Source organism: Alosa alosa, chromosome 14, assembly GCF_017589495.1.
Source record: "Alosa alosa isolate M-15738 ecotype Scorff River chromosome 14, AALO_Geno_1.1, whole genome shotgun sequence".
Classification (NCBI taxonomy): domain Eukaryota; kingdom Metazoa; phylum Chordata; class Actinopteri; order Clupeiformes; family Clupeidae; genus Alosa; species Alosa alosa.
Genome location: NC_063202.1, coordinates 31,088,901 through 31,100,264, shown reverse-complemented (window position 1 = coordinate 31,100,264; position 11,364 = coordinate 31,088,901). Strand labels below are relative to the sequence as shown.

Below are 11,364 nucleotides of genomic sequence, written 5' to 3'. Positions count from 1 at the left end.
CCTAATCATAGCTTTACTGTGGGGCATGGCCGGGACATCCACCGTTTGATAATCCACACTAGAATTCTTAGTCTTCTTTTACGCAATTCAGTCAGCTGTAGTGAAACACATAAGTGCTGTGTGACACCTCACCCCACGCATACTTAATTTCATCACAACACGTGGCCCCACCTCAGTAAGCGGATTGTTGATGCTAGTGTGAAAAAATCTATCTCTTTTCATTGCTGATCATAGGAAACACTTGACATAATGGTAGTATGTAAACCGCAGGGAATGAGAGTATTGCATTGAAGCCGATTTCCATCCATAATCAGCAGGTCAAACAAAGGTTGGTGAAATATGTTTTCTTCTGGCAAGCTTTCCTAGTATTTAAATATCCCTAGTGGAATCCAGGAATGACAGGTGTACTTGACATAGAGCAGAATATGTTTATATTTTGTGCACTTAGTATGATTGCATTTAATACTTAGAACACTTAGAATTCCCCACACTTCAGCAAAAATATGTTACAGTAGCATTCATTCAATTCACTGACTATATTATTCCTATATAAATAGTTTTGATTTTAGAAACAAAGAATGTGATGACAAAGTATGTTTTTGTAAAACTCTAAAATTGAGCACATGACAAATTGCTCCAAATTATTTGATTTTTCACTCAGGAATTGAATGCTAATTGTATTACTGTTTCTCTGTGTGAAGTGTGAAAAAAGAAATCCGCAATGCAACAGTTGACCATGACTATAGATTTCATCTTTAATTATGTAGTATGGATTTGATACAACTTTTCAAATAAATTGCGTAATTATGCAAAACATTGTTATTAAATATCTCAAATAAGTAAAAAAACAAATCAAGATTAGTCAAATCCATTTTGCATTTATCTGCATGTCCATGTTATCAGTCCAAAAACTCATTGCCCCCCACAGACACACACACACACACACACACACACACACACACACACAAACACACACAACCACATTCATGCTTCTGTTGGAGTTAGGTGTGAACATCTTTTGAATTTCACACTTGATGTGATAATGAGAGTACACTGGCTAGTGGCAGGTGTTGTGGCACATGTGTTTGGGATGGTCACATGTGAGTGAGTCTGTGTGGCTGGGCATGTGCATTTTCACACACTTGTACGTGTGTAACAGCTTGTCCAGCTTGTCCTAACTGCATGCGAGCATCTGACTGTCACGTAGCATTGAATGCTCTCTGTCCATTCTGAATCTGTTAAATATGCCATTATATTGTGTCTGGTTTCTCCTTCAATATAGCAGAACAACGCGAGTGACAGACAGAAAGTAGAGCCAGGTCTCCTATTGCAGTGTAGCCTGAATGTTGTGGACAATAGCATTTGCTAAACGATTAAATGTAATGTAAATGAAATGTAATGTAACTAAGACAAAACAAACACACAGCCTGAGTGTTACAAAGGTCAGAGTTCACACATGCTGTTTTGTCTTGTGTTGTCCAGATGGGCGTGCTCTGCTGCTCTCTCCCTGCCTGGTAGACTCCACCGAGGCCCAGGTGCTGGAGAGGGAGGTTCTGGCCTCACGCGTCAGAGAGGTGGAGGAGGAGAACCGGCAGATCCGCCTCCAGCTCAGCCAATCGCAGGGCCTGGCCGCAGCCTCTGCCGGACAGCAGCCTCCCGAGGGTAACTATGGGAACCAGCAGTGGGTGGCATCAGCCGACACAGGGCCGGAGGACGTGGAGAACACAGCCGAGGAGAAAGCTAATCATAGCGATTGTGCCCGGTCGCCCACAGTGGAGAAGTGTGAGGTGAGTGAGTGGAAGAAGTGTTGTCTGCACACTGCAATTGCTCCAAAAATATAAACTTTATTACTTTAAAAAAAGGGAGTGAGTGCTCATAGGGTCAGACCCAGACCTCTCAAGTCTCACGCATTGAGCGTGAGACACACGCATTTCAATGACTTCACACGCTCACACGCCACACATGGCATTTCTCACTCCGAGAAATTATTAACTTGCCCGCACAGAAATTTCTAAGGGCTATATTTTACCAACGTGTCACACAACGTTGCTGTCTGTGCGCTCATTCAGCTCAGATGGCTGCTGATCAGTTACTAACCTATCGGCCAATCAGAAAATAGGATATCTCAACCAATCAAGAAATAGTTTTGTTTTGATGTAGGTCCGCAACGTGGAGACTGGTGGTCCAGGAATCTTGGAGTGAAATTAGGCCCCGGTGCTTCGTCTGATAATTTGCTGCGCAGTTGATCAAGATACCAAGGACCGACAAAAAAAAAACAAACTTTTCTGCTATCGATGTCATTAAACATGGAGCCATACAATAAAGTGGTGGTATGAGCGTCCATTCAATGCAGGCGTCTGCACGAGAGAAACTGAAACTAATCGATAACGTTGATCAAAGCTCCGCTTCAACCTGTTGAATGCTATTTAATTGTTTAACGACACTTAATAGAACAACGTTGATTTGTGGAACTTCCATAGAAACAGAGCAGAGACTGTATAATACACTGTATAGCACTGAGTATTGTATAGTCAAATTTGAATATAACGTGGACAAAAGCTATTGTAGCCTTCTTTCTATCTGTTAAAGATCAGCAGCTCAGTGATTTACGCCTATCTGCTCGACAAAAAAGCTGGTATTGTGTTTCCTGAATCCTTACATTCAGGCATTCAAAAAAACATGTATTCTTTTCTCCATTTCCTACCAATGTATGATGCTTGCATGAGGGAAACATCCCAAAACAATAGCGCCCATATAATTGTTGCTGTTTTGAGAAGTATTTATTTTCTTATGCAAGCATCATGCAACCATGCAAAAGCAATGAAACTAATTATATCTTACATGTACATTAGTAAAGCAGTCCTCTGATGTGCATGTCACAAAACATTTAAGTGAAAGTGCATGTATAACAATATAGGCATAATAATGATTGTGATAATGACAATTTGATTTGGAGGGAGTGGAGTTGGGTACGTGTAGATGAGCTCTATGACCTAAAAGTCTGCCATGACTGGGCCTCAGGTCAAAGAAGTTTGAGAAAGGCTGGTTTACATAACCTGCATCAGATTGAGGTTTGCAGTGATGCACCTGAAGGCACGGGTTGAGGACCCAGTCAGTTACGTCACAATATGCACATTTGTTTAAATTCATAATCACCATGACCAAAATTGTACTTTTTTTTTTTTTACTTTGAGTCTTGGGAATATATATATATATATATATATATATATATATTGACCTACCTACAGACCCATTTTTTTTATTTTTTTGGCTGTTACTGCAAACAAGAATATTTTTAAGGATGGCCTCATGACTGTGAAAATGGCTGACATTGAACCACAGTGCTTTAAATGGGAGCCCCCAGTATCAGTCATTAAGGCATCAAAATTTGCCACAAACACTTACAACACACAACATCACTCATAAACATACACACGGACAGAACCACCACTGTTCAAGAGACCATTTTGGGGCTAAATGTGCTTTTTCTCATTTGGTTGTTTTCTGTTTGTTTAGAGCAGAATGAGCCACTGCTGTTCAAAGGGCCCATTTGGGTGAAATTATTATTATAATTTATTATTATTTACTATAGGGTTCTAGAATAAATAAAACAGTGTGTTTGAAATAATGGAATTTGTGCTCTCTCATGAAGCTGGGTCGATGGGACATGGGGAGGGTGGGTCTGTTCATCGGGGGGAGGGGGCGTGGCGCCACGAGTAGTTCAAGCAGACATAGGACTTTCATGTACTTCGATCAGGGGGAGGGGGCGTGGCACTGTGCGAAACAAGAAGAAGAAGAAACAATGTCTCACTCCTTGCAAACTTCAAAACTTGAGAGCCCTGGTCAGACCTCATATCAGTGTTGTGTGATTCAAGGGAAACATGCTATATGGAAAAATGATCGATGTCCATTAGTGTAATAGTCATACCTCTGATTGGGATGTTTAATTTGGTAGACGTCATTCTAATTTGAGTTTTCTCCTTCTTTTCCCAATCCCAGCTGATCCATGTGGCATGTGTGTGTGCAGGACACAATGCAAGTCGCGATGTTGTCACCCTTGTCAAATCCATCCTGTTCCATAGGTGAGATTGGCATGCTCCTTGGCAGACCATCTACATATTGCTTCTTCATATTTGAACACATGCCTACATATCATTAGTTCCTCTTCTTCATGCTAATGGTTCTTCTCTGGTACTTTTTCTCTTTGCAGGAGGAACCCTCTGCACTTTCATTTCATCACAGATACGGTGGCCAATCAGATCCTGAGCGCCCTGTTCCAGTCCTGGATGGTTCCGTCCGTGCAAGTCAGCTTCTATGATGCTGATGAACTCAAGGTAAAAACCTACACGTACACACACACACACACAGGGGCGGAGAGGACATGTATCTGGGTATCATAGCACTCCAATAGTTGCCTGTATAAATTTAAAAAAGGAAGTAGGCCTAGCCTACAGATAATGCCAACCTAATAACACAGGCAATTAAATAATTGGAAAACCAGGCACTTTGAATAGGTTTGTAGAGAACGATTAAAGTAGGCCTATATAGGCATAGACAGCCTAGGCCTATATTAATTTAAGAACAAACAAACAAATTAAATTGTCTTTTTTTTATTTGTGACCATGAAAGTTCTGTAACGCCTGAATAAGACAAAAATGAATTAAGATAAAAAAATAAGGCTAGCCTACAAAAAAATCAGCATGGGAGAGATGAGTGTGAATGACAATATAGACAGTGAGCGAGTGGTATACATATTGGTTGGACTTCCCAAGACTCTAAGGTGTAGATCATGGAGTTTTTCGCGGAAAATTTATAATCAATATATCATTTCGATGGCCACGTACGCCTCACGGCCCCGATAAAGGCTCCATCGCACATTCCTCGGCCGGCCGACCGGGAAAACTCCCGATCGTCCCGATTTCCGCTCCGCCCCTGCACACACACACACACACACACACACACACACACACACACAAAACACATCTACAAACACAGACACTATTGTTGTTCTCCTGTATTGCTAGCTTATGACATTCCCCTTGAAAGCATACCACTGACCGGCATGTGTCAGTGTCACAGAGTTCCCACACTCCTGCTGTTAAACCCTAGGGTTAAAGGTCACATGGGCATATGTACTTCGCACCTCCTTCAAGACAGGAAGGAAACACAAACACGGTTTCCATCCAGTCAGCTAAACATAGTACAGCTTCACAAGCAATGTCACGCCGGTTTAACAGTTGGAGATGAGTTAATGTTAGTTGTCCTTAGGGAACCATGTGTTTAACAACTTTATTTGCGTTTAACAACTGCGTTTAACAACTTTATTTCATATTATTTATATAAGTATCCACAGCAACTGTAAATTGTTAACGCCAATATATCACTGAGAGATTTAATTGGTCTTAGTGTTTAATTACATGGCTCCATATAAGTGTATTCTGGCTCAGCTGCCTGGTGCTACCACTGACTGTGATATGTGTTGGCTGCCTGCCTACCCCAATCATAGCATTTTACAGTCTCGGCTTACTCAGGAGCTAGAGACTGCTGTCTTCTGAATATCATTTCATGACAAGTTGATAGAAACATGTCCATTTTTCAAGTGTTATAGATGGACTCAGTATTGCGATGTGTGTTAAATGGTCTTCTCTGTTTTGTCTCTCTTTCTTTATCTTCCTATCTTTCCATCTTCTCTGTTGGCTGCTTTCTTCACCCATTCCCACCTTTGTAGTCCGAGGTGTCATGGATACCAAACAAACACTATTCAGGAATTTACGGCCTGATGAAGCTGACCCTTACCAAAGCCCTGCCCTCTGACCTCTCCAAGGTCATCGTCCTGGATACAGACATCACCTTTGCCACTGATATAGCGGAGCTGTGGGCCATCTTCAGGAAGTTCACAGGTCTGTAACACAAGTCAAACCACTCCTGTCTATTTCAGTAATTCATGCTGACCTATTCAGCAGTAGTTAAATCACTGCTTCTGACTGGCGCTAGTCAGTATAAAATCTCATATCAGTAGTGGATGGTGGCCAATCAGTCAGCCCAGGTTTGAACCCCGAACTTGCCGTCGCGAGAAATGTGTCTTATAATTGCCTTACTTTACTTTTTAAAATCCTGCTCTCTTTCCTCACTCTACATAAGCCTGTTCTGACTTCTGGTGTTGTGATTTCAGATAAGCAGGTGATTGGTCTGGTGGAGAACCAGAGTGACTGGTACCTGGGCAACCTGTGGAAGAACCACAAGCCGTGGCCTGCACTAGGGAGAGGTTTCAACACAGGTGAGGGGCTCGGAGAGCAGACTGCCTTCACGCACGGTGGCCTTGTGAAAGAGAAAAGAACTTGTTGACCACTCACATCAGAGTGTAACATTACATTTGGCTACAATGTGTGGGAAGGAATGTTGACATCATCCAGAGTTACAATAGCTGTGGTGACCCACTTTTCACAATAGCCTCTGATTACAATGAATGTCCATGGATGCTTTATAGCACTGCAGTGATTGATATGAACACAGTGAAAGGACTGTATGTGTGACTCATACTCTGTTTTCTTTCTGTAGGAGTCATTCTGCTGTATTTGGAGAAGCTGCGTCGGATTGGCTGGGAGCAGATGTGGCGCCTGACAGCCGAGCGCGAGCTAATGAACATGCTCTCCACCTCGCTCGCTGACCAGGTCAGCTACAAACCTGAACCGCTGCGATTATTCACACTGATCTGTCACATATGGCCTGTTTTGACAGCAAATGCATTTTAATAATGAACCGCTCAGAGATGAAAATTATCATTATATTTATATTTAGCATGGGCTGTCTGGTGTGCACCTGAAACATCTGCATGTGTAAATGCCTGGTGTCAGCCCGGTATAACATTTTATTTTTATGTCCCGCAGGACATCTTTAATGCATTCATAAAGCAGAATCCTGTGCTGGTGCACCAGCTCCCATGCTTCTGGAACGTCCAGCTGTCAGACCACACACGCTCGGAGCAGTGCTACACAGAGGTGTCGGATCTGAAGGTAAAAAGCAGCCGCAACCCCAGTGGAAAACTCGTCTAGATCAAAGATCTCTCTTTTTATAAAGCCGAGTGCTTTTGAAAACACTCTATTTTGTTTGTGTTTTCAGGAGAGAAAAACATTTTACTTACGTCTCAGAAAAATATATTTTGGAGTTATTCATGATTTATCTTCTGGAGAAAGCAGTAGTAAATATGTGTGTTTTTATTTGAACTACCAGGTGATCCACTGGAACTCTCCCAAGAAGCTCGGGTAAAGAACAAACACGTGGAGTTTTTCCGTAACCTTTACCTGACGTTCCTGGAGTATGATGGGAATCTTCTTCGCCGGGAGCTCTTTGGCTGTCCAGCCCAGGCCAGTTCTGAGAGCACACAGGTAGGATTCATTCCTTATTGATAACTAACACTCAAGTAAAGTAAACTAACACAGTCACATATTAAAGTGAAATCGGATAGTAGTGTTCTGGACAGCACATTTTAAAGCCATGGTCCCAAAGTTTCTCCATTGAATTTGGCTCACTGGTCTGCATTTCTGCCCTTAGCTACAGGGAGCTCTGGAGGAGCTTGATGAGGATGACCAGTGCTATGAGTTCCGACGAGAGCGAATCACATTGCACCGTGTTCACCTCTACTTCCTACAGTATGAATACACACCAAGCAGTGACAACACTGACGTGACTCTGGTGGCTCAGCTCTCAATGGACAGGTGAGGAATTCTTCATTTTGCTCATTCTCTTCTGGGGTCTCACAGAAGGTGTTACAAGCTGTAATTGAAGTTTGTGTGGGATGCATAATTTAGTGGCGTATCAAAGACTCCAGTGAGTCAGTGCAGGCATGACGCGCATTAAAGGCTTGTCGTCTCTGTCGGCTGCGTCTGTTGCAGACTTCAAATGCTGGAGGCGATCTGTAAGCACTGGGAGGGCCCCATTAGTCTGGCGCTCTACATGTCGGATGCCGAGGCACAGCAGTTCCTGCGCTACGCACAGGCCTCCGAGGTGCTCAAGAACCGCAAGAACATCGGATACCACATTGTCTACAAAGAGGGGCAGTTCTACCCGGTCAACCTAGTGCGCAACGTGGCCCTGCGCAATGCCAACACACCGTATGTGTTTCTGACAGATGTGGACTTCCTACCGATGTATGGCCTCTATGAATACCTCAGGTTAGTGGCTCGTATTTTTGGGAGGTTATATGTTCATGGTTATCCTATGTCCAGTTTGACCGGATATATAGCAGAGTGTATACATTCACTTAATATATACTGTTTTCATTTTTAATTTAAATATTTGTCAACATAACATTTAAACTCACTCAGGACATGTATTGTAACACAACTATGTGTTCTTCTGTAGAAAGTCCATAGTTCAGCTGGACATGGCCAACACTAAGAAGGCTCTGGTGGTGCCTGCGTTTGAGACGCTGCGCTATCGGCTCTCCTTCCCCAAGTCCAAAGCAGAACTTCTCTCCATGCTGGACATGGGGACTCTCTACACCTTCAGGTACAGCAAGTGACCTTTCCCACTTTAACTGAGAAGGCTATAAGTTATATTTTATTTGATGCCATTTTGTTCCCTCAAACTCTGGTCCCATTTTTAAAGATGTTGTTAAGCTTTAGTTTAAACCGTTATATTGCATGAATAAAATTCTCTCACAATTTAATTTTTTTCTATTTAAAATGTATTGCCCATACAGTCAAAGGCTGGATTAGAATCCTATGCAGCAATTAAATCAGCTGTGCTTTATCCTTTAGTGTTCCATTTATATTTAGCTAATGAATAAATGAGAAACTGACTAGCCTGCTCTTTTCTCACGGCAGGTACCATGTTTGGACCAAAGGCCATGCTCCGACTAACTATGCTAAATGGCGGACCGCCACCACACCTTACAAGGTAGACTGGGAACCAGACTTTGAGCCCTATGTGGTGGTCCGAAGAGATTGTCCAGAGTATGATCAGAGATTTGTGGGCTTTGGCTGGAACAAAGTGTCACACATTATGGAGCTTGATGCCCAGGTAATAAAAACTCCTTCTCGAAACATTCCTTGAATCAACTTTGATGCTCCAGATTGTTGTCATGAGCTGATGTTGATTGATGACTCTTCTCTTTCATGTGATCTTTTGTCCCCCAGGAATATGACTTGGTTGTGCTACCAAATGCCTTCATGATCCACATGCCCCATGCTCCAAGTTTTGACATTTCAAAGTTCCGATCCAGTCCAAGTTACCGATACTGTCTGAACACGCTCAAGGATGAGTTCCACCAGGACCTTTCTAGAAAGTATGGCTCTGCTGCACTTAAGTACCTCACAGCCCAGAGAAACATCTGAAACCAGTCACTGATGGACCTCACCGTGTAAAAGGCCAAAGGCCAGTCCCAGAGGACCCCTTGGTCCAAATGCTGCTCTGAGAGAGAGAGAAGGGGGGAGAGATTGGTGTCCAGATTGGTGTCCACAGGACACTGCTGACTGGAATCACCCCATCAACTGAGTGATCAATCGAGTGATTGTGCAGATTGTATGCTTATTTTATGCTGGTTTTTGAGAGAGTTAATAGGTATGGTGATGGAATCACACAACCTTACCATGACCCTAAAACCACATTTATGGATTGACCTCATCCAAGAACAATTATATGCTTTTATTTTTAAAGCAGTGGACAAAGAGTTATATATAAATATATACAAGAGAGGATTAACACTATGTGTGGTCAACCACATTCTATTAAAGGAGACAATGAATTTAATCAAGACAAGACATCGCTGACAATCAATCAGGGCTTTTCCATTGAAAAGTGGCTCCAACTCAGCCAGATGTGATGGTGAAGATGGTATCAGGCAATATCAGTTCAGAGGTATGAAGCTGTGGACAAATGAAGAGTCTCCCCGGACTACTGATGGACTTCACAGTGAAAGAGGCCAGTGGGACAGAGGAAACGTTTAAGCCTTACTTTGTCAATATTTAGAATATTTAAAGCAGCTTTTGTTTTTGTTTTGGGTGTACATGATCAACAGAAAAGAAAAGAAATATATGTTTTGATTATGACGTTAACTGGAAAATCACAGTTTTCTTTTCACTTCTTCATTTTAATCCCCTTGCAGGAAAGTATCTTTTTCCCTGAAGAGAAGCAATGCCCATTGAGGTTTCCTGATAGACTCTAAAAAATGCTAGTGGTACATTCTTCTATTCAGTAAAACTGGCATGACTAATCGTCCGGGCACATTTAATATTACTGTAATTCACTAACCAACACTGCTGCTTTGCATATCAAGGCATGCTTACCAACCTGCCCAATACCACAGTGCTACTGACTATGCTTATGTGAGTCTCTCCTCCTGTCATTCCGCTCTGTGGAGGTCAATGTCTGGCACGCTTCTTACACCACAGGATTGTCTGTCACCAGAGAGATCATTTAATGATCTGTTTTCAAGGGGGTTAGAGATCTGATTTGGGACCATTGAGTTTTGAGAATGATGGGTATTAATTAATCTCAGATTGTAAATTGCAGTCCTAAAGGAGCTGAAATCCTCCCTGATGGCCTGTTATGTGCCAAGTCCAAATCTGACTAAGTGTGCCATGTACTTCAGCTAGCCCCCATTTACACTCATACACCTACAGGCTCTCAACAATGCAAAACCATTAAATTTACTATACAATCTTCATTTCAACGTGTCAAATATGTCTTATGAGGGACAAATCTCAGTATCTCCTATGTATTGGGACAACACCTACAGTATGTACAGCCCGAGGTCTATTGTGTAAACACCAATTTACTATTCCTTATTTACCACTGAACATGTATATGGCTCCCATCTCAGCCTCAGTTAACCCCTTTGACACCACATATATTCCTTCCCAGTGGACTGTGCAGATTTGCGGTAAATGCTAGTGCCTTTGCTGTATTGTGAAACTGGATATTGATTGTACTGCTGTACGCAACGGTGGGGCCTGCAAGACCACAGGCACTATATTTATTATTGTTGACTTAAATCAATCATATTTTTCTATGTAGGGTACAAAGTGCTTTAAATAAATTTGCCCTTTTTTTCTACAACCGTGGCTGGGGAATTTCTGTGCAGGCATCAAAAGAGCTGATTTGTCGTATTGAAGAGTATGAGTGTGTGATGACAGATGCCAGATTGTCTGGGTAGTGTCCGTTGAAGCTGTGTGAGGATGTGACCAAAGAATTATGGATGTCTGAATAGGTCTGAGCAGGGGCTGTGGGGACAACACACAAGTACAGCCTGAGGATATTAAAACTCTGTCCACAAACATTCTTCATGTGATTACTGATTTAGATGGATTCCGTTACAGATAATTATTTTACATGCACATGTAAATGTGATGAGATCATATGGAT

General features: G+C 42.2%; 1 protein-coding gene across 1 annotated transcript in view; it reads left to right on the top strand.

Moving 5' to 3' along the window:
• large2 (LARGE xylosyl- and glucuronyltransferase 2) overlaps positions 1-11,060 on the top strand; it is an 11,612-nt gene extending 552 nt beyond the window's left edge. Inside the window, 14 exon segments of the mRNA XM_048263395.1 lie at positions 1,483-1,787; positions 4,000-4,082; positions 4,211-4,334; positions 5,729-5,900; positions 6,173-6,277; positions 6,559-6,671; positions 6,888-7,013; positions 7,231-7,255; positions 7,258-7,385; positions 7,552-7,715; positions 7,893-8,171; positions 8,362-8,508; positions 8,826-9,021; positions 9,138-11,060. Coding sequence (XP_048119352.1) covers positions 1,483-1,787; positions 4,000-4,082; positions 4,211-4,334; positions 5,729-5,900; positions 6,173-6,277; positions 6,559-6,671; positions 6,888-7,013; positions 7,231-7,255; positions 7,258-7,385; positions 7,552-7,715; positions 7,893-8,171; positions 8,362-8,508; positions 8,826-9,021; positions 9,138-9,335 — 2,165 coding nt within the window. The 3' untranslated portion in view covers positions 9,336-11,060.
• Positions 11,061-11,364: the final 304 nt, after the last annotated feature.